Below are 23,451 nucleotides of genomic sequence, written 5' to 3'. Positions count from 1 at the left end.
GGCATTCCTTGGCTTGTGGCTGTATCTCTCCAGTCTCTGACTCCATCTTATACCTTCTCTGTGTGTACCTGTGTCTTCTCCTCTTCTGTCTCCAATCTCCTGCATCCCTCTTATCAGGATACATGTCATTGTATTTATGGGCCCACCTGGATAATCCAGGCTAGGCTCCTTCTCTCAAGATCCTTGACCTAATCACATCTTTTGCCACCCGAGGTAATATTCACAGGTTCTAAGAACTAGAAAGTGACTATATCTTTGGGGGCCCGTTCTTCTGCCTCATACAGTCAGTGAGTGGCAGAATGAGCATTGATGCCAGGGTTTCCCTACTGAGTAAGTTTCCCTGCTGTGACAGTGCTTGTCATCACGTCAGGCAGGCAGTGGTGCCTTATTAGCTGCTGTCCTTTCCTTAATTTTTATCTTGAGCACTGCGCTCAGGCTTGAGGAAACAGAGATGAGTAAGTCCCGATGCCCATCTTCAAGGAGTTTACAAATGGCCTAGGTGGGAGTCAGGGAACCTGAGTTTAGCCAGTCCTGGCTCTCTCCTACCTCAGACACATTGGACGTTTCCCTGCTCCGCTGGGCCTCACTTTTTCTTTTTTTTTTCTTTTTTTTTTCCGGTACACGGGCCTCTCACTGTTGTGGCATCTCCCATTGCAGAACACAGGCTCCGGACGCGCAGGCTCAGCGGCCATGGCTCACGGGCCCAGCCGCTCCGCGGCATGTGGGATCTTCCCGGACCGGGGCACGAACCCGTGTCCCCTGCAACGGCAGGCAGAATCTCAACCACTGCGCCACCAGGGAAGCCCTGGGCCTCAGTTTTGTCACCTGTAAATGGGGCCCTGGACTGGCTTCACCCCAAAGCCCCATCCGTCTTGTCACTTTCGGATTTGTCCTATTTAGGTCAGGACAAACCCATGTCCGAGGAGCCAGCGCCGTAGCAGGTGGATGCAGGGTGTGTCAGCTTTTCCCTTTAGACTACTCTTGTCAGCACGCCCAGCAGCTTCCTCTGTGTGCTCTGGGGAGTCCTCTTGGCTCCGTCCAGAAGTGAGAATGGTAGAGACCCAGACAGCTTTGGATTGTCTGTATCTGAGGGTGGCAGGTTTTGCCAGCGACGAATGAGTCAGAGGTACTGCTTGTTGTGTGTTACTGTGGGGCTAATGCAAGGCCGAGGAGGCTGTGGTCATCATCCCTTTGGCTGAAAATTACCCTTAGTTAAAAAGGTCACGTGTGTGCGTGGGTCTGCCCATGCGTCTTGCTGGATGCACACACGGCTTGGAGCAGGCGGCCTGGTGGGAGGCGCTAACTGAGAAGTCGGGCGGGGCCGACAGGAGCCCATCCTGGGACCCTCAGTGTCGCCCAGCCTCCTGGAGAAGTGGTGTTTCAACAGGAAGCCGGAAGCTGAACCCCTGATCGATCCGCTCTGTTCCCCTTTGTACTTCCCTGACCAAGTGCCCCTCAGTGGGAGGCAATTGCATTGCCTGGAGTTTAGGATGCTCATAAAAGGAGTTAATAGCCCGTAATTACACAGGTGAATTGCACTTGGCAGGCCCATTTAAAGAAGGGCAGTGAAACAGAGCCTCTTTTAATAGTGTGACGTTTACCGGGCAAATCAAATCCCAAAGCCGGCTAGTTTCAGGCTTCCGAAGGGGCTTCTGTGGTTGTATTAGTTCTTTGCCTCACTCACTGATTTGCACAGATCTTTCCACCTTGCAGGGGCACTTGGGGAAGTATTGAGACCCTCTGAAACTGAGCGGGCTTGTTACAACTTCCCCAGCATTTACTGGTAAAGTTTAGTCACTATTTGCTCAGTCTGAGAATGGGTCGAAGGGCGGGAGATTGTAAAAGAAAATGGGACACAAGTCTGCTTTCCTTTAAAAAAATGTAAGAGGTGGGCCGAGTCATTCCTTTTTTGGCTCTTGGTTTTACAAGTTCACTGTCACTGTGCCACAGTGCTAGCACCGCCCACACCCTCTGGATGGACGGCCTCCGTGCCCATCTAGCAGCCTCACTCCCCTTCTGACCAGAGCAGCGTGTTTCATTAGAAGGAGGCACCTCGGTTCCTCCTTCTTCTGACGCTGCAGTTGGACCTGCAGAACCTACCCCTCCTGCCAACCTGAAAGTTGGCATTTATGGCTGGAATGTCTTTTTCTTTCAGCATTGTTTTCGGGGTCACAGCAGAGTAAGCTGGTGACAGAGGTGCCAGTGAGAATACTTCTGGGCTAAACCTTAAAGCCTTGGAAGGAACAAGTAACTATGACCTTGGTGGTTTCCTTTTGTCCTTCACTCTGACCAGTTTCAAAACTCACTTTAAGTCATCAGTTTGGACTTGAGGCTCACTAAAGATGAAAAGACTGAAAGGACAGGTTCAAAAGTGGCGAGGAAAGAAGGAGATGAGTCTGAACAGAAACAGCTGATGCTTGAGAGCCTTGGGTCTGCTGTTCTGCTGGGCATGTCACACCATCTCATTTCCTCTCTCATCAGTCCTGGGAAGTTGGCAGTGCTAACAGGTGTGGATTCTCAGACTTAATGAGCTCAAAGTCACACAGCTTTGGGAGTGGCCTTGTTAAGACTCAAACCCAGATTCATTCAAAGTCACTGCCATTAACCATGAAGCCTTAAAGGTTTCCAGGAGACAGTATCCTTGAACCCAACCCTTCAGGGTAAGTTAGATTTAGACAAGCAGAGAGGAAGAGGGAGGAGGTTCTGGGCAAGGGAAACGGTAGATACAATCAAAAGCCTGGGAGGGAGTCAGCCTGGCATGGAGTATTGCCTGCCAGTTGTAAGCTCCATGGGGCAGGGACCACATTCTCCAGGGCCACCATTGTATCCCCAGTACCTGAGTGCCTGGAGCATAGTAGGTGCTCAATAAATATTTATTGTGTGAACAAATACATGACCAGTCATCTTCCTATACACCATGAGCCTCTGGAAGGCAGGGACTAGGTCTTAGAAATCTTTGGATGCCCCACAGCTCACATGGTTAATAAATAGTAACCAATAAATATGTTCTGATGGAATGAATGAATGAACAGCAGGTAAGAGAGAGTGAGGAGATGAGCCTGAGTGAAGAGGCATTGACACTTTGGGAGATACTGAGCAATACACATGGGCTGCCGTGGTCAGGGCATGTCATGGACGGTCTTCGGTGCCAGGACAAGGAACTCTTGTGTTCTCTATTTTTTAAAAAGCCATCTCTTAACGTGCAGCATCGTGGGGTCTACAGAAACCCAGCCAGCACCCAAACTCTGTTGAGCGTGCATGGGAACCACAGTCAAGTACAGCTTAGAAATCACTTTTCTGTAGGACTGGCCTCAACCCACTGTTGCTGGATTCCCATTTTGGGAAGTGACCAAAACTAACAAGAGGCCTGTAAACACTTGTGAATGGGACCCTGCAGGGTATAGATAGTGCTGTGGGGTCCTGGAATTGTTTTTAGGATAGTTTGGCCAGGAAGCCCCAGCCAACTTCCTCCAAGATGGGGTCTGCTCAGCCTAGGCGTTTTCAACAAAAGCTGCCCTCTCTTTTCAGGTGTTGGCTAACGTTGTGGTTTTGAGAAAGCCTGAGGGCCAGAAAGCAGTCCTGGCAGAAGCCCTCTGGGTGGGCAGTCGGAACCTTCAGGTCCAGAGGAGAAGCCGTTCCCTCACCTGGACTTATGACCCGCGGCTTCGCCCCCAGCCTGCCTGTCGAGTTCCCCAAGATGGGCTCTTTCCGCAGGCCCAGACCGCGCTTCATGAGCTCCCCGGCGCTCAGCGACCTGCCCCGCTTCCAGGCAGCCCGCCAGGCTCTGCAGCTGAGCTCCAACTCGGCCTGGAACAGGTACAGGAGGCATGGGCGGGCAGAGGGGCACTGCCAGCACCAGAGCAGGGCCAGGGGCTGGCTGAGCTTCAGCAGCTCCTGAGATCTCAGCTCCAGAAGGTCGTGAGTAAAGGGGTGATTGATGAAGAGCGTGCTTTCCCTACGGTAACTGTATCCATTAGCTTTCCTTTTTTAAAACAATCTTTTTTTCTTTTTTTATTGACGTATAGTTGATTTACAGTGTTGTGTTAGTTTCAGGTGCACAGCACAGTGATTCAGTTTTCTTTTTTCTGATTGTGTTCCATTATAGGTTATTCCAAGATATTGAATATCGTTCCCTGTGCTGTACAGTAAATCCTTGTTGCTTATTTATTTTATGTATGGGAGTTTGTGAATCCCATACTCCTAATTTGTCTCTCTCCCCCTCCCTCTCCCCAGCTTTCCTTGTTTTAGTAGAGGGAAAGCAGACCACTGGGGGCCTCTGGGCTCTCAGAGTCAGTTAACCAGCCCGGGACAGTTGGATCAGAACTTACAGTTACTGTTCATGCCCATTAGTCACACGCCAATTGTAAGAGGACCCGGGGATGGGAACATATAAGTAACCTCAAGTTACCTGTTACCCCTTCGGAGAGCTGAGACAGTATCTGTGAAAAGCTAACTAAGCAGCATAAACGAGGGGTGATCCATACCTGGGAGCGACAGGTGGCTGGGAGAGGAGACAGCCTTTGTAAGGCGTCCAGCTGAACTATCGTGCACCCAGCACTGAGTAGAGACTGAATCTGTTGTATGTCTCACCCTTCTCTGAGCTATTTTTCAAATCTGTGTGGTTCCTTTTTGGATAAATCAATGCATCATTATTTTAAAGCATTATGGAATTCTTTGTCATTTGGATTATTATGGATTTTTTCAATGAATGCCCAACCCTTATGATGGGGAGGGAGGAGGTGTCCGAAATGTTTTGATGTTAAATGGAGGCTTGTTCATTTAAAAAGGTCTGGAACCCTTGGTAAAGACAAGCTTGTGATCAGCTCCTTGCTGAAATGTTGGGCTGGGGTCCAGAGAACGTGGAGTTAAGACTTACCTGGGCCCCTCAACGGATTAACCCTTCTGCCTAGACAGTGGCAGGAGTGGGAGTGGCAGGGGAAGTGAGGTCACCCCCTCTGGAGTTCTTCCCAGAGGGTACTATTAAAAGGCAAGGACAATTAAAATCCATATTTGAAAATTTTTTTAAATTAAAAATTTTTTAAAGGCAAGGAATTATCCTTTCCTATTGGCCCTGGGTCTCCAGGCTGCCCTGTGAAGTCAGGTCTCCTAAGTGAAAGAACCCCAGACCTGAGTCGTCTCCTGCTTGCAGTTACTGCCACTGGGGATTCTTTCAGGCCCAGCGCTGGTGGCCACGCAGTTTCCTGAGAGTAGATCCCACTGCCTGCCCTTCATTAAGGCCGCCCCCCAGCAGGGCTGCCAGCCTGTGAGAAAGTGCGGGGGTGGGGGGTGGGGGAGGGCCTACTTTTGGGTCCTCCTGGCCTCAGTCTCCCTTCCTCTCCAAGGACCCTCAGATGGAAGTGACGGATTCCAGGGATAGAAAACGTGGCCGTGTTTGTGCCACAGGCTTCCTGGCCCTTCCACCCACCTTCAGTTCTGAGCTGCTTGTGGAAATGGCCCCGGGGAGACAGATCCACTCACCAGGGGTCGTTTCTATTTCCCTGCAGCGTCCAGACTGCCGTGATCAATGTCTTTAAAGGGGGCGGCTTGCAAAGCAATGAGCTCTACACACTGAACGAAAACATCAGGTATGTGGCTGGCCAGGCTAGGACCCTCCCACCGTGGGCCTGAGCTGGGGTGGAAGGAGCTACCCCACCCCCAGGAGCTTTACCTTAAATTCTGTTTTCTGCTTGGTTCCTATTGCTGCTTCTGTTGGCTTTAATGAGACTCTTGTAACTGTTAAGTTCTGAGGCCCTTATCTCTCTAGACTTCTGCTCCAGAGAGGACTCATCCATTTGTCCATGTATATAATGTATGTTTGGGTCACTGGGGTAGAGGGTTGACATCTGGTAGCTGCCATTTATTCTGTAAACATTTCTTGTGCCCTGCTTGATTAGTAGGTGCCATATTAGGCCAGGATGGCCTAGCAGTTGGTAGCAGACTGCTTGGGATTTTATTACTATTCTTCCTTTTACTAAGTAGCTTGCCAACTTCTTTGTGCCTTGGTTTCCTCTTCTGTGAAACAGAGATAGGAAATGCACCTACTTCCAATGCACAAGATTCTTGTGAGTTATTAAGTTACTATGTAAATAGTCTGTAAGAACAGGGTTGGAACACACCAAGTATTTGGTACTTGGAGCTCTTATCATCATCGTTACTGTCATTGCTGTTAGGTTTTGGTGATGAAACCCTCAATAAGACATGGTCCTTGAGGAGTTTAATGTCTTCAAGAATCTTCCCAGTAGTGTCCACTACTTGTTCATTCATTCATCAAATATATGAGTGCCTCCCTATTAGCCAGGCACTGGAAAAACAACAATGAGCAAAGACAGATGTGGCCCCTGCTCTCCTGAAATTTATATTCAGTTGAGGAGATAATCATTAGTCAACTGATCACATATGTAAAATGTAATATTATGCACCTGTGACGGCTACTACAACACAGCTGATGTGATGAAAGTGTATGTTAGTAGGACTTGATCTTGCCAAGGAGGCCAGGAATGATGATGTGATACTTGTGCTGTCATCCGAAGGATCGGTGGGAAATAACTGGATGAAGAGGGCTCCAGGTGGGGGCAACTGCACGTGCAAAGGTCCAGTGGTAGCAATGAGCAGGGAACTGAAAGAAGGCCCACGTGCGCAGAGTACTGGAGGTTGGGTGGTGGTGCGGTTGGGTTTGTGTTTTGGTGAAATGAGGGCAGAGAGGCAAGCAGGGCCTAGAGCCCCAAGGTCTCCCGGGATAGGAGGTTGAACATCAGGTCTTTTAATGCCCTGGTGTTCATTCCTCTTGGGTGTGTTAAGTGCAGAACATCAAGGGTGAAGACCTAACCCTGGAATGGGCAGAACATTAAAAAAGGCCATTATTCAGGTCTTGTTTACATTTAGTTAAGACCTGTGTTAAGGGTCAGTGAGGTGTTTTAAGAGCTCTGCTTTCATTAAAACGTTTAGAGCTTGGAAGCAAACAGAGTTGTGTTAAATTTCTAGCCAGGCACTTGAATTTCGCCTAATAATTACACAAATATGGGAAGAGACAATAGAGATCATCTCACCCAAGCCCTCCTTTTACAGAGGAGGAAACTGAGGCCCTGAGATGTTGAGTGACAAGGGCAAAGCTGGGTCGGCCAACCCCCCAGCTTGCAAGAGCTGAATTTTACTCCAAGAACTAAGATCTCGGTCTTTTCCGTGAACGTCCCTTAGCTCACAATAGATGTATAAATAAATAAAACGGTGGCTCAGGAACGTGCTAATTGTTCCTCACATCAGGGGACTGATCCTGAAATTGTACTTAAAACCTTTGTGGGCAGCTAGGAAAAATACGGGCCACGCTAGATTTCAACAGCCCTGTTAACCCCGGGCTGCTCACTCAGAAGCCCGCAGGTACCCAGCAGGTCTAAGTGGGTGAAGCCGGCCTGGAGAGTGGAGGGGAGAGCTCACCCTCTGTCCAAGGGGATCTCCCCCTGCCCAGAACAATGCAGGTCCAGTGACATACCATCTTATTTCTCAAGAAGAACCAGAAATTGAGATTTTTATGTGAAATTTTGTCTTTTAAATGTTGATAAGTAATCCAAATGTCCCCAAACATTGGTACAGGCCAAACAAAACACATCTGTGGGCTGAATTTGACCAACGGGCTGCCCATTTATGAGATCGGCCATAGCATACATGGGGCGGCATCGCTGATGGGGTGTCGTGTCCCAGATTCTGGCGCTAAGGACACCCAAGTGGGGGAGAAGGGAACTGACATGGATGGAGGTGCCAGGAAAAGTGCCAGGCACCTTTCACATACATCATATTCAGCCCTCCTCACAGCCCTGAGAGACAATCATTGTTCTCAGTGCATAGTTTATCCACAAAATGATGGGCAAGAGAAACAAAATAGCTTTTCCAAGGTCACGCAGCTATGAACGATAGAGTCAGGATGTGAACCCCTGTCTGACGTAGGCACCTATGTTAGTTTGCTCAGGCTGCCGAATGGTTTTTGTAACCATAGACTGGGAGGCTTAAACGATAGATGTTTATTTCTCACTGTTCTGGAAACTGGGAAGTCCAAGGTCGAGGTGCTGGCAGATTGGGTTCCTGGTGAGAGCTCTCTTCCTGTCCGCCATCTTGCTGTGTCCTCGCACGGCCTCTTTGTGTACGCGATGGGGAGAAAGCAAGCTCTCTGGTGTCCCTTCTTATAAGGATGCTAATCCCAACATGAGTGTTGAGGGTCCTACCTTCATGACCTCATCAGAACCTAAGTACTTCCCAAAGGCCCCATCTCCTAATAGTGTCACATTGTGGGTGTAGGGCTTCAACATATGAATTTGGCGGGTGAGGGGACACAATTCAGTCCCCAGTGGAATCTGTGCTCTTTGCGCTATATCATAGTGTCAGAGGGAGAGGTTCTAGGCTGGAAGAAGTGTTAAGCCAATGGTCTTGATCTTTCTTTCTGCCATTGTTCCTTTCCCAAGGCCTCCGGGACTCCATCTCTACCATGTGCTGTGATTCTTAATACCCCTCCAAGGATCACATCACTCCTCCAACACTCCTTTCCAGTATTGGGTTTAGTGGGGGCTGTTGGATGTTCCTTTCTATGTTTTGAGCAATTTTCGGGCTAGTGAGAAACACATATGGTTGGGGTTTGAAACTAATTGCCTGGATATGAATTGAGCCCAGAATAACTCAAAGCTGTCAAAAACCAGAGCTTCGATGACCATGTCCTGGACCGTCTACCCTCTGTCCTTCTTTAGGATGGTGGTTAGAACGAGATGGGCTTTCCTAGCACAGACACTCAGAGTATAACTGAGAACATGAAACACATCCCAGGCATATGTATGACCTGGTCGTCCCAAGTTAAATAAAGTGAACCCACGTTTTTCAATCAATTATGACAGTTCTATGTGCAAGAAGATCCCTGCCAGATTCAAGAGAATTGTTTAACTTGTTAAGAGAGTGGCTTTTGGATTCAGAGAGACTAGGGATCAAAATTAGATCAGCTGTGTGACATGGGCAAGTTACTTCATTTATCAATCTCTGTTTTTTCTTTTATGAAATGGGGATAATAATGACATGAACTTCATAGTGATTGGGAGGTCTGAGATAATGCTAAAATTGTCATTATTACAAGATCCGGTGCCGAATAGATGTTAGCCATTATTATTCCTATTATGAAAATTGAGCAATAATAAAGTGGTAAATGCTGGCTGAGTACCATGCGTGAGAGCACAGGGCGGTGTGATGAATTGCCCCATAAACAGTACTGTATACAAAGTTCTCTAGCTGTTTGGATGAGGTGAGCTGACTTTGAACTAGAGAGGTCCAGGACAGGCCCTTCCAAGAATGTGCTGGCCTGGAAGTGTGGGTGAGGCTAAGTTCTTACAAGGAGAGCCAGCTGTTTCTCCTTTCTTCAGAGGAAAGAACAAGAGGAAATGACTCTCTCAGTTCTTCATTCTACTCCAGCCAGACAGTAATAAACGTTGATGGATTATCCAAGTCCAATGTCAAAGCCTAAATCAGCTTTCCCGGGTCACCCCAGCCAGCCCTGGTCATCTTTCTAACTGTGGAGTTAGTGTGTTCCCTGGGAAATATGAATTCGTGTAAATATTAGCCAATGCAAAGGATGACCGGGAAGGTAAGTTTTATATAACTGGGTTCTGAAATGCAGTCGTTACAAACAATTGATTTTTTCTTCTAAGACGTGTCTCCATGTCTTAAAAATGAACTTCAGTTTAAACATAAGTAGATAGACTTTGGGGTGTCTCTGAGGAAGGACTCTGGACTAAGGGTGTTCAACTTCTAAAACAAATTACTAGATCAAGAGAAGGATGCGGAGACCTTTTTCTTTTTTTGAAAAAAAGACTGGAAAGTGTCCAGCCATAGTTTACATTTTGATTGAAATGAAAATTGTTGGAGGTACAGAGATAATGCTTTTCCATGCACTTGTGTCGACATTAATTAGCAACTTAAAGGATACAATATGCTTGTGTATATTACGTGTTTTAGAAAACAAGAAAATTCCTTATATAGTGTTCCTCAAGCTAACAATGGAAATGTGGTTCTTACGCTACCCATTATTATTGCCAAGAACAGATATGCTTCTGAACACAGCCCTGGAAGTGGTGGTCTAATCTCACTGGTATATTTATATAGCTGTTGAAAGAACATAACAGAATATGCTACTGATACATTGTTCACACCCTGTGGATGGAGCTAAGAGTCCTTCACTAACACCTTTGCTGTTAATTGCACATATTTCTGGATCACCAAATTTACTGAAAGATTTTTTACAAAAATAATAAATTAAACAGGTTAAAAAAATAAGGACATTTATGATAACATGCATGGTAATTATGGTAAAATTAGCAGTCTGAAATTTCATGCTTTTTCTTAAATATTAATTTAAAAACAACTTTTGCTCACAGTGAGCCAGTTTACCTCCTGATGCAGAAGCCAGGATATAGGATTTTTGTCATCTAACTCCACATGATCTTAACCCCATTTCTCATTAGCATTTATTTCCTCATTAATTTTGTTTTTTTTAATTTAATTTAATTTATTTATTTTATACAGCAGGTTCTCATTAGTCATCCATTTTATCTACATCAGTGCATACATGTCAATCCCAATCGTCCAATTCATCACACCACCACCACCCCCCGCCACCGCTTTCCCCGCTTGGTGTCCATACGTTTGTTCTCTACATCTGTGTCTCAATTTCTGCCCTGCAAACCGGTTCATCTGTACCATTTTTCTAGGTTCCACATATATGCGTTAATACACGATATTTGTTTTTCTCTTCCTGACTTACTTCACTCTGTATGACAGTCTCTAGATCCATCCACGTCTCAACAAATGACCCAGTTTCGTTCCTTTTTATGGCTGAGTAGTATTCCATTGTATACATGTACCACATCTTCTTTATCCATTCGTCTGTCGATGGGCATTTAGGTTGTTTCCATAACCTGGCTATTGTAAAGAGTGCTGCAATGAACATTGGGGTGCATGTGTCTTTTTGAATTATGGTTTTCTCTGGGTATATGCCCAGTAGCGGGATTGCTGGATCATACGGTAATTCTATTTTTAGTTTTTTAAGGAATCTCCATACTGTTCTCCATAGTGGCTGTATGAATTTACATTCTCACCAACTGTGCAAGAGGGTTCCCTTTTCTCCACACCCTCTCCAGCATATGTTGTTTGTAGATTTTCTGATGATGCCCATTCTAACTGGTGTGAGGTGATGCCTCATTGTAGTTTTGATTTGCATTTCTCTAATAATCAGTGATGTTGAGCAGCTTTTCATATGCTTCTTGGCCATCTGTTTGTCTTCTTTGGAGAAATGTCTATTTAGGTGTGGAGACCTTTTAAGAACAAATTCATCAGGAATGTCACACCTCAATCAAGTGGCCACTTTTCCCCAAATTAAAGTCAGGGCTCATGGTCTGTCAATATGAAGACCATAAATCAGAATCTTTTCTATTGAAAATCACCCCTCAGAATAGACATATTCTAGTGAAATCCCTCGTCATCACAATCTACTATTCTGCCTGCCCTGAGTGTCCATCTGCACTGGTGTGGGCTGGACCTGAGTGTCTTCTTGGTTTAAATTCTCTATGGGGCATCAGTGTGGTTTTGAACGCCCCTCTCCAGCCTCAATTCTAATGTGGCTGCATTTTGGCAGTGGGCACAAGTCTCTGTTAGAGGTTTGGGCTTCACGAGCTTTCCCAGGAACAAGAGTGGCCAAACTCTGACACAGAAGCATGCTCTTGCTAAACATGCCTTTTGGCAACTATTCCACTGATGATAGAAAGTTAGGAAAGCGTGAGAAAGCCATGATTTATTTGTACTGGTTCTTATAAGAACGTACGCAGGTAGTTTCTTAAAAGTGCTTTCACTTTTTGGTTGGCTGGTGGGAGTGGTGGTGGGGGTACGTGTAGAGGGAGGGGTCACTGATGCTTTTCTTCATTTAATCAGTGAATATTTGTGGATTCTGCCAGGTACTGGGCCAGGTTCTGGGGCAGCCACTGAGGTGGGTTGTTCTTGACCTTGGCAGAGTGAGAGTGGGGAACTGAATAGGCAGTTATCATATGATGTTCTAAGTTGGGTGGTAGCAGAACCCAGAGTGTTGGGGAATGTGAGGGGCTGGGCACATGATTAAATTTGGGCGAGAGCCATGCCTCCTTTGAAATCTGCAGGATGAACAGGTGGGAATCAGGTAGAAAGGGCAAGAGAGGATGTAAAGATCTTGCCACTACTCTCTCCATACTCTTTCACCCCTCCTTCTTACTGGGTTTGTTTGTTTTTTTTTATTTTCCCAGCAGAAATAAATGCTCAGAGATGAGGTTTCCGGAAACCAGAGATGAGTTATCTGCAGCTGGCCCGAGGCAGGAAACTCACATTTTCCTTCTCTCTCCAACCACCCTGCTTCTGTTCTTGTTGGGAGGGAGGTGTCATGAAGGAAACCCCAGAGATTTTCAAGGAAAGAGGAGGTTCCAAGAATTGAGCTCGGTCTCTGACAGGTCGGAGTTGAAACGTCCTGGTTCTGAGTCAGTTGGCTGTCTGAAGCCCGGAAGGGAGCTCCACCTCAGATGCTTCCAGCTCTGTGAGGGAGTCTGTTGACTGTACTGGGACCCACAGCTGCGGGCAGAGCTGGGAGGGGAGGAGTGGAGAGGAGAGGCCGGATGGAACCCACAGGCTGGCAGAAGGGACCAGTGTGAGTCAAGATTCTGTGCGGTAATAATAACAGTAGGCGTCAGCAGAACATTTATTTAGTGCGTGCCGGGCTCTGTGTGTTAACTCTTGTAAAACTCACCACACCCCTATGAGCCGGGTGCCACTGTATCCCTATCTTACAGATGAGGAAGTAGAGGACTGGAACAACTTGCCCAGAGTCGCAGAGCTAGTTAGTAGCTGACCTGGGACTTGAGCTTGAGCCTCCCATGTTCCTCAACACACAGTAAGTGGGCTGCAAGAGGCACATGCCTGGCATTGTCCAGATTTAGGCCTGATGCTCCTGGATGTAGATTCATGAACAGATCATCAAATGAGTGGGGCACTGTCTTCTGAGGACCCTCGTTTGGGAGGCCTGCAGGCGAGAACTTCTCTTTTTGGCCCAGGTCGCTCTGCCTGGCCGTGTGTTGATACCTTATGTCTGCTCTAGTTGAGAAACAGACTCATCTCTGGGGGCAGGAAGAATAGTTCTGGGGTTGGCCCATGAAGTGGTCGGCCTGCACAGTGTTTGGAAATCTGGACATCCCACCTAAAGATCCAGGCCTCTCTGGAAAGTCTACATCGGGCAACGCTGCATCTGGAACTGGTCAGTGGGAGCGAGGCCTGGCTGCTGGCTTCAGTGGAGTTTGCTGCAGCCCCAACTGTCTGTGCCCGTCTGCTTCCCTCACTCACCTTACCTGCCTGCCCCTGTGGGGATGGGGGTACCACTGCCTGATGTTCAGGTGGGCCTCTGTTTGAGTTGGGATCTACCAGTGTATGGCCTCAGGGAAGGCTCTGAGCAACAGTCGCCTCACCTGCAAAATAAATTCCTACCTTAGAGGCTACTGGAGAATTCAAGATGCTTTGTGCCATCTGCTTAGCATAGTACATGTGACATAATTAGGAGCTCTGGAAATGCTTTTTGTTGGTTTTCTCCATCTTTTTCACTGTCCCCACTGCCACCCACTGGGGTGCAGAAAACAGAGAGGTGTGAGAATCCTAGAATTTTATCTGAGTTATGCACACAACCTCCGATGGGCCCCCATAGAATGGGCCAGCAGAGGAAAGGGATGTTTCCCCGTGTTACTGCTTTAAAAGACGCCACCTCCTTGAAACGTGTCCTATTGCAGAAGCGAGGTGTGTGATCTCAGCAGGATTTAATGATCAGGTTGGACAGGCACTGACTGACGAGCTACAGTGTCAGGCACAGGACCCTGAGGCCCCCTGCTGTTCCTAGACCATGAGGCGATCTGGCTAGATCCCACCAAAAGGCCTGGGTACTTGCGGCAGCCCCTGATTGCCAAATGGCACAGAGACACTTCACAACTGATCTGGTTTCCCCACTCGTGCTGGCTAAACTTTAGCCCTGTGGCACCTGTCTCCAAGCTGTTTCATTATCCTTTGGGATTTTGCTGCCTTGGGGCTTTCCCTGTGCACAAGAGAGATTGTGGCTCACATCTAAGGTGATTTGTCTACATCATTTCTGCCACTCCATGCCATCTGGTCCTCCCTGTACCTCATAACCAGCTAGAATCCAGCTTGGGCTGTATCTCGTTTACCTTCAAGCCCACAGAAGTGGGAAGTTGAGTTGACAAGATGGTGCGGGGTGAGATGACGGTCTGTAAAATAACAGGAAATCCTGTCATCTGGGGTGGTGTCTCACCCAGTCAGCCTGGAGGAAAAGGGGGTGAGATAGTACAGATCAACATGTGAGTGGTTCCTCATTTCTCCTTATTACTGCCCTTTTGGCTTCTGACTGAACTTCATGCCCCATTTCCCTTTTGGGTTGAGTCCCACATAAGCATTCACTTCCCATTACTCTCAGGTCCCCACTTCCTTCTCTTTCTAGCTCAATGGCTGATGGTGGTGATGGTGGTGATGATGATGGTGGTGACGATGGTGGTGATGGTGATAGTGGTGGTGGTGGTGATGGTGGTGGTGGTGGTGGTGGTGGTGATGATGGTGGTGGTGGTGGTGGTGGTGGTGATGATGGTGCTGGTGGTGGTGCTGGTGGTGGTGCTGGTGGTGATGATGGTGCTGGTGGTGGTGGTGGTGATGGTGGTGATGATGGTGGTGGTGGTGGTGGTGGTGATGGTGGTGGTGGTGGTGGTGGTGATGGTGGTGGTGGTGGTGGTGGTGGTGGTGATGGTGCTGGTGGTGGTGCTGGTGGTGGTGATGGTGGTGATGATGGTGCTGGTGGTGGTGGTGGTGATGATGGTGATGGTGGTGGTGGTGGTGATGATGGTGCTGGTGGTGGTGCTGGTGGTGGTGATGGTGGTGATGGTGGTGGTGGTGATCATGGTCATGATGGTGGTGATGATGGTGGTAGTGACACTTGCCGAGCCTTGCTGTATGCCGGGCACTGTTCTAGGAACTCACCGTTCAAGGATTAATTCGTTTAGCCCTTGCAATAATCCTGTGGAGTGGCTACCCTTACTATCCCCAAATTCCACTTGAGGAAACAGTTACAAGGGACTAAACTGTACAGTTAACTTGCAAAGGTTACTGCTGACCACAGGCTTCAGACCCAGGCGGCTGCTTCCAGACCCTCACATTCAGTGAGACTTCTCTCCTCTCCATCCTGAGCTTGCTGCATGCCCTCCTCAGTAACCTCTGCAGTTCCATTTTCTTGTGTATAAAAAGCGGTTTCGTTTTACGCTTAAATGAGGAAATACATATACGTTGTTGACAATGGTGACTGGCACTTAGTAAGTGCTCAGTAAACTTCAATTGGGAAAAAAAGCTAGGCTCCATCCTAGGAGCAATTTGATTTTTGTTTATTATTATTATTTGCTCCAATATGTAATAACTTCCCTGTTTCCTGGGAAGAGACCCTAGGAAAGGATGGAAAAAGTGGAAGGAAGGCTGCCGGGTTCTGTGCCTCTGTGCCCAGGAGGAACATATGTCCTAGGTTTTGGGAATCAGGATTTCCATCTCTTCCGTATCTAGGGAACCACAAGGCACGGGCTCTTCGATTCTGTTGTCTTTCTTCTGCTTTTCTCTTCTTTCTCGTGCTTTACAAGCTAAACTGGCAAATGTAGTGAGGAAGGTTATAGGGTGAGTGGTCCCTCTGTGAATTTAGGTCTGTGCATCCCTAATGCCTTGAAACTTTCCATTTTTTGGACGAGATGGTACCCCTGTCTCCTGGGAGAGGGGTCCCGATGGGCAGGAGTCATTGTCTGAGCTCTTCCTAGCACCTCACACCACATCTGACACAGAGTAGGTTTTCAGTAGACGTTTGTGATTCAATTAATTAACTCACGGGGTCCCGATGTTCTATCAGTCCCCCGTTCCTGTTTTGGAGGGAAGCTACTGATGAGTTCCCCCTGGAGATGGTACCTCAAGGCAGAGGGGTGGAAAATCCCTTTCTCTCAGTTCAGCTAAGACCAGGGTAGAGTTTTTGAGAAGTACCCTTTCCTTGTAATCCAAGTGCAAGCAGAGTAAACACAGAGTATAGAAATAGATGGTGGATCTCGCACTGTGACTCAGCGGCAGACTGTTCTCAGCTTGGCTGAGCCAGCTCTGTCCTCTCCTCACCCCCTTCTCTCTGCATTAAGTTCTTGGGTTACCAGCCTGGGGTGGGTTTGCATTGGCAGATTCTCAGGACTTGTGGGATTCTCTGTTCCCCTAGGACAGTCTGCTTCCTGATATTGTGCCCTTGATGTGGGAACGCACTCCCACAATTCCTTCTCGGCCTCAAGCCATCTGTTGGTAACCCTGATGGTGGTTATTGTTAATTCAAAAAAAATTTTTTAATGTTTTTGAGTAGAAAGTGTTCACAGTGTACTAAAAATTTACATATACAATGAGATATACATTGAAGAATCTCCCTGCCTTGTACTCCAGAAACCCAGCTCCTACTCCCCTGCCAAAGATAACTTTTATTACAGTAGTTCATTGGCTATTCTTCCAGAGCTTCTTTACGCATATATGAGGAATATTTGTGGAGAAGCAGCGGGGGATACTTGACACTTTATACGAGGTCCACAGACTAGGGTCTAACGAGGTGGTTTGGTGTCTCTAGCACAGCGTTTCCCAACTTCAGGGGATAAAGTTTGCTCAAGTGTTTTGTTGCCCTACTTAATTTCCAGTAACAGCTTCAACCTTCTCCAGCCTCCTACTTGGGAGGATGGAGAGGAGGAGACACAACCCAGTGCGTCTACATATAATTTTGAAAATGCACGTGTGTTTTGTGTGTTTAAAAATCAAGATACTGGGGCTTCCCTGGTGGCGCAGTGGTTGGGAGTCCGCCTGCCGATGCAGGGGACGCGGGTTCGTGCCCCGGTCCGGGAAGATCCCACGTGCCGCGGAGCGGCTGGGCCCGTGAGCCATGGCCGCCGAGCCTGCGCGTCCGGAGCCTGTGCTCCGCAACGGGAGAGGCCGCAACGGTGAGAGGTCCGCGTATCGCAAAAAAAAAAAAAAAAAAAAAAAAAAAAAAAAAAAAATCAAGATACTGAAAAATAAAAATCCAGGTACTGTATATTTCAGTTCAAAGGGCCTCTTGGAAACCAAATCATAGTTATGACAGAACAGCAAGTTAGAGCAGATTTGACAAGTGAATTTGTTGCTCTCGTGTAAATAAAAAATACATATATTTTCTCTTCCGTTCTCACAAGGTAGCACATTATACACACTGCTCTGCATCTTGCTTCTTTTTGACTTAACGTAATGTAGATATTTTCGTATCATTACTTAAGAGCACTTCCTTATTCCCTTTTTTTTTTTTATGGCTACTTAGAACTTCATTGTACGAATGAACCAGGTTTTTATGAGCACTTTATTGGTGCACATTTACGTTGATTCCATATTTCACCGCAGCGGAAGTGCTGTACATGTATGTATTGACCTTGTCTAACTCGTAACATATGCAGACAGAAATAAGACAGGATTTTGTAAGGAACAGGGTAGCTTACTGACTTACCCACCCAGGACAATGGAATGTTGACTTAAATGATCAGCTAGGGTCTATTCTGTTCTGATAATTCTGTACAACAATACCTAGTAGAGAGGGTTTTGAACATGGAATTCTCTTAACAATACCTGGTTATAGTCTATTACATTTAACATATACAAAGCAGATTGCCACACCTGTGTCTGGTTCCGCTTCAGTAAAGGACTGAGGACCACTCTTATCAGTGTGGTGGGAGCACCTCTTCATAGCCTGCCTCTTTATTCTTATCCATCACCATCTTGCTGCCCCTGGTATGCCTGCTGCTAGCTTCTGGGTCCTTTTTGCTGTGCCTTTGTCTTGGCAGTTGCAACAAGTTCACTCTTTAATCTCTGCTCCTTTATCAGCTGATTTCTACCTCAAGCTTTGTCTTCCTGTAACGCTCTGCAGAATTGTGGCCTTGGCCGGGGCTTGCTGCAGTCCCGGCTGTAACTTAAGGGTGATGTACCGTTCCTGTCACTGCAGTCTGCAGCCTTTCCTCCCTCCCTGGTAGGTAGGGGAGGAGATCCCTTGGATTCCTCAGTTGTGGCGCATCACGATGCTCCCGGGGAACCACCTGTCTAATCACGTCCAGCCCCAGTTCACGATTGTTACTCCTCCGCCTTGCTCCAAGTAGGTTTCCATAGCTCTTGACCCTGAAGGCTTACCTGTACTGACGACCTCTGTCTCTCTTTCCATTTTACCTGAAGCGTCTACATGAACACAGTGTCCTCCCAGCGTGGCTTCCTCGGGACACCAATTCCATAGCCTGCATTTTAGTCGCAGAACCGTGTTGACCCCTTAACATTGTAAGTGCCCGAGATAATGCTTAAGAAACTCTGTTAGTAGTAGCCCATTATGAGGATTTGTTTTTCCACTTTTTTTTTTTTTGCGGTACGCGGGCCTCTCACTGCTGTGGCCTCTCACGTTGCGGAGCACAGGCTCCGGACGCGCAGGCTCAGCGGCCATGGCTCACGGGCCCAGCCGCTCCGCGGCATGTGGGATCTTCCCGGACCGGGGCACGAACCCGCGTCCCCTGCATCGGCAGGCGGACTCTCAACCACTGCGCCACCAGGGAAGCCCTGGTTTTCTACTTTTTGATGCAGCTTGGCTTCTTCACCTATGGTTTTGAGACTTCCCAGTGGCCATGAAGACTTTGTTGGGAGGTGCTTCTCTTTCCAGCAGCCAGAAGCAGCCTCCCTTCCTCTTCCTGTTTCCGGGCCTCCCTCTGGGGCTGCCCACTTGATTTCTGTGTCCCGTCTGAGCGACACCTCTGGCCTCGAAGACCAGCCGTGACCCACCTGCTCTTGGCCCAGTGACCGATGAAGGCTCCCCTGTCTCTGTCAGACCCACCCACATCTGGGTGAACCCCTGGGTTCTGTGGATGGGATGGCCTTCTGAGAGCCTGCCATTCACTTGGATCTCAAAATGCAGTGTCCACCACAGATACATTTTCTGTCCTGGCAAAAGGAAGGTATCTTCCTTGCTCAGCATGAGTTTTCAGCTTTCCAGGGCTCTTTCTGGTGCAGAAATTTAGGTCATGGATGTTTCTTCTTCTTATGACTCAGTCTTACTGTGTCTATCTTCTGCACATTGTGGCATCTTGTTGTAACTTCCTGTTTATCCTACAGCGACACGTGAGAATGCATTTTTTCAGGAGTTAAAACCCAGCAGGTGTTGTCAGAAGCTTGAGTGTTTGCTCTTTAGTAACCGTGTCCGGTGGGATGCGTAAATGAAATTATTGGAAGTCCTGAAGACTTTTTTTCCTGGATTCTTGGTTTTAGCTTCCTCACCTTATTCGGATCAAATTAAGGAAACAGCAGTAGGGATAGTCCCATGATTTCTCTCAGGGAGAAGGAGATCTGGTGCCAATACCGCCATTTTTTATTTTTATTTTTTAAGCACTTAAGGTTCTTTGCACTTACCTCCGGAGTGCATCGGTTAACCTGCTAGCTCTCCACACCCCTGCCCCCAAGGATGTAAGCTCCTTGAGAGCAGAGACCTCGCCTGTCTTGTTCACTTCTGCAAGCCTGGTGCTAGAACAACGTCTGGCTCATAAAGAGCAGCTGAATAAATGTTTGTGCTGGATAAATAAAATCCATCTGTTCTCCTTTGAAGGACTTTTAAGTCCCTTTGGGATGGGCAGTAAAGGCACCGAAACCATGGCACCAAGCTCAATGTCTCCGATGGATTTGGAGGCGAGACTGGGTAGGGTTATGCAAAGAGATGTTGAATTTGCAGAAGGTCTGGGTTTGAATCTTCACTCTGCCACTGACTTATATGGGAGACCTCTCTGAGCCTCAATTTCTTTATCTATGCACGAGAGATAATAATTGCTCCCCAACATGCACACATACTTTACAATCCTTGGGTGAAGAATGTATGAAAAATGCATTTTAAACCGTAAAGTCTGCAAATGAGGGGGAATTACAAAACCATGGCCTTTCTCTTCCTTATTTTTTGCTGCACATGAAGCCAGGTGCCCCTGCCTGCCTCCACCTCTGTTAGAATTGGCATCTCCTGTGGCTGCCCTCTTGAGATGCTTTATCTGTAAAAGTGAACTAAGGAGCAGATGCCTTCTAGGAGTTCCATCCGCCCCAATTCCCTAATGACCTTGGTGGGGGGGGGGTACTACTGGGGCCTAGGAAAGCACACTTCCGGCTCAGGCCCGGCCTCGGCCCCTGTGCCACTGGTGAGCACGGCAATTCACCAAGCATCTGTGAACTCCAGGAGCTATAGCATCAAGGGCTGCTTGACAGTTTTTCTCTCTTTCCAGGAGGCTGCTGAAGAGTGAACTTGGATCGTTCATTACAGACTATTTTCAGGTAAGCTGTGTGGGTCTGAGCTTGTGTTATATTGTGCACGTGGGTACATGTACCTAAAGGAGTGACTGATACTGTACACCTGGACATGCCTTCAACATCCAAAATTATGTATCCTGAGTTCCTACTACGTGCTGGGCATTGCAGTGCAGCCCTACTGCGTGCCGGGCACTGCAGTGCTTTGGCAGTGGAGGCGTACAGGGCAAGCGTGGTCCCTGCTCTTATGGGGACTATAACCTCAGGCAGCGGTTCTCAGGCTTTTTGGTCTCAAGGACCCCGTTACGCTCTTAAAAATGATCATTTATTTGGGTCATCTCTATGTATTTTCACCATATTAGAAATTAAGCCCGAGAAAATTTACTGTGTGCCTTAATTCATTCAAATAATAAACCTACTACATGTTAGCATAAATGGCATTTTTATGAAAAATAACTTTCTGAAAATAAAAGGATAGGAGAGTGGTATTGTTTTATATGTCTGCAAATCTCTGCCTGCAGACTGGATTCTCATATCTGCTTCATAGTCAGTCTATTGTGATATTGCCCGTCTGGAAAATATTGCACCTAGTCTCTGGAAAATTCGACAGTACACTCAACGGAGGATGCAAGGCAAATAACAGCTTAGCGTTGTTAAGGAAATCGTTTTGACCATGTGGAAAAGGTCTGGGTGATCCCTCAGGGGACCCCAAACCACACTCTGAGAACTGCTTTCCTAGTGCCATTCCCTCCCACTCCGTGTATGGTACCTAAGTGAGTGTAATGCTATGTCCCTTTAGCCAAGTTCTTTCTTGTCACTAAGCCTCTCGGTCTGTTCTGTTAAAGATAGAATTGAATCAGATAAGCTAACATCCCTCTTGTCTAGACACTGTTGTTATGCAGCTAATGAGTTCAAGATTCCAGGTGCAGTCAGGATGGTTTCTAATCCACTGACACGAGATGCCTTCCTGACTCCATCCAAAGACACGTGGTGGGAAGTCCCCACACAGATTTTTTCAATAGTCAGTACTATAGTACTGCAGTATCCATGGTTGGTTTTATCTGTGGATACAAAAAACCCTCAGATACGGAGGGTCAACTATAAATTATATGCAGATTCTCGACTACACGGAGGGTTGGTGCCCCTAACCCCTCACGTTGTTCAAGGGTTAACTGTATACATATTTATTATTCTAAAGTGTAATCCATCCCTTTTAACGGGAAGGTGACATAAAAATCCATAATAAATTGGTTTCGGGTTGGTGATATTATTCTGTATCCCAGGTGAGCATACTTTTAAGACAGTTTAAAGAGTTTTTAGCTTTTAAAAACAACACAGGCATCCTTCCATTTTCTTTCCATAAATCAGGAAGCTTAAACTTTTATGTGCACTTTAAAAGAATGACAAATGTCAGTTGTTTCTCTCTCACATGCACACACACACCCACACACGCCAGAAAACGACCACTTGGCCACTCTATATCTGGACAAAGCAAGACCCAACAGAAGCCTGGAATTCAATCAGGTCAAATGTCTCAGCTGCTTGAAAGAAAACCCCTGTCCAGGGAGAGACAAACAAAGATTTAAAAAGGGATAATTAGTCACAAATGTGAATCATTTCAGTTGCCCTTGACTCAAAGGTCAGTCTTGTCCTCACTCTCTTCTCTTGCTGTCTCTAGTGATTGAGTTTTAAATCCAACTACAGAGAAGTGGTTTTTCAGTCCGTCCTGGTGAAACCTGCCAGCCCAGCTGCCTTCCTCATTGACATTTAAAATAGACAGGGTTCTGTGTGGTTTCAGTCAAGTTTGAAATGTCAGTCATGTCTTGGCTTTGGGGGCTACCCCTCGGATGGGTGGGGGAGGGCATTTGGGTGGGGATTTATTTATCTGGAAAGCCCTGAGGTTTGGGGGGCAGTAAGTGCTGCTTACAAAGTATGCCAGACACTTAACAGCTGGTAACCACATGTCATTTTTTTATCGAGTGCTTAATTGGAGAAACTGCTTGGTGAATGTTGAGTCTCTTTCTGCGGGTGTGGGGTATGAACTGGTTTTCACAGTTTTGAATCTGGGTTTTTCCTTAGTTTAAGGTGCTAGACTGGAGAAAAGCCTATCCTAGACACTGTTTATTAAAATGTAGGTTTTAAGTCTAATGGGGGCACAGAGCCTTTTTAAAAATGTATTTGGTTCTCCAGTCCCTAGAAATTACCTAGCACATAGTAGATGCTCAATAAACTTTATTGGGAGAGAGGGAGGGGCTGCCCACCACAGATACATGAGAGATTTTAGGAGTTGCACACAATGGTATTAAATAACATTTGCCTTTGTGGTGTTTCCCTTCCTTATTTTCCTTTAGCACTTCTGATCGTGCCAGGGAGAGTCTTCGTTTGCGCCCTTGTGTCTGTTACACTTCTGCAAGACTTGGTGATCTCTCTTGTTTAAGGAAGAGAGAGCAGGTTTCAAAATTAGCGTCTTCAGCTAGAAGCAATGTCTAATTAGGATTACATAACATTTTGTTGACATTGAGTTGATCCTTGAGTTACATTCTACTTATGGTAAATGGTGTTGCTGTGGTTTCTTTTATAAACATATTTATGTTTTCAAAAAGTGGATTGATTGAAGAAAAGTAGTATACAAAGAATAATAGTGTATGTGGCCCTGGCTGTGACCAAGTGGTGAAGGTGGTTCAAGAGAGACTCAGGTTTGGAAAGTCCTTCGCTAGGCGCCCTTGAAAATGGGCTGGTTTCAAAGCCACACCAAGAAGAGCTTTTCAGATGAAGAGGGAAATCCAGGAGGCAAGGCTGATAGAGGTGACCTCAGCCTTCACACTCAACTATCGGATGTAGTTTCAAGAGGGAAAGTCAGAATGGGCTCCAGAAAGAACATTCCTCCAGCAAGGAGGAGGGAGGAAGGTCTGGGGACAAGTGAGGAACAGAGCCAGGGGAGTGGAAAGGTAAGACCCAAATGCCATGGACGTGGCTGTTGGGGAAGGTGAGGACTGGGTTCCTCCGTGTGGAGGATGAGATGGCCACCCGCGCCCCGCCCCC

General features: G+C 47.0%; 1 protein-coding gene across 1 annotated transcript in view; it reads left to right on the top strand.

The window, feature by feature from the left end:
- Positions 1-23,451, top strand: part of PRR5L (proline rich 5 like) — a 69,651-nt gene that overhangs the window by 14,539 nt on the left and 31,661 nt on the right. Inside the window, exons 2-4 of the mRNA XM_007450622.1 lie at positions 3,529-3,816; positions 5,505-5,585; positions 20,388-20,436. Coding sequence (XP_007450684.1) covers positions 3,653-3,816; positions 5,505-5,585; positions 20,388-20,436 — 294 coding nt within the window. The 5' untranslated portion in view covers positions 3,529-3,652. The remainder of the gene's footprint in view (positions 1-3,528; positions 3,817-5,504; positions 5,586-20,387; positions 20,437-23,451) is intronic.

Source organism: Lipotes vexillifer, unplaced genomic scaffold (genome assembly GCF_000442215.2).
Source record: "Lipotes vexillifer unplaced genomic scaffold, Lipotes_vexillifer_v1.1 scaffold980, whole genome shotgun sequence".
Lineage (NCBI taxonomy): Eukaryota > Metazoa > Chordata > Mammalia > Artiodactyla > Lipotidae > Lipotes > Lipotes vexillifer.
Note: the sequence above shows the minus strand (reverse complement) of the source record. Positions and strands in the feature narration are given on the sequence as shown.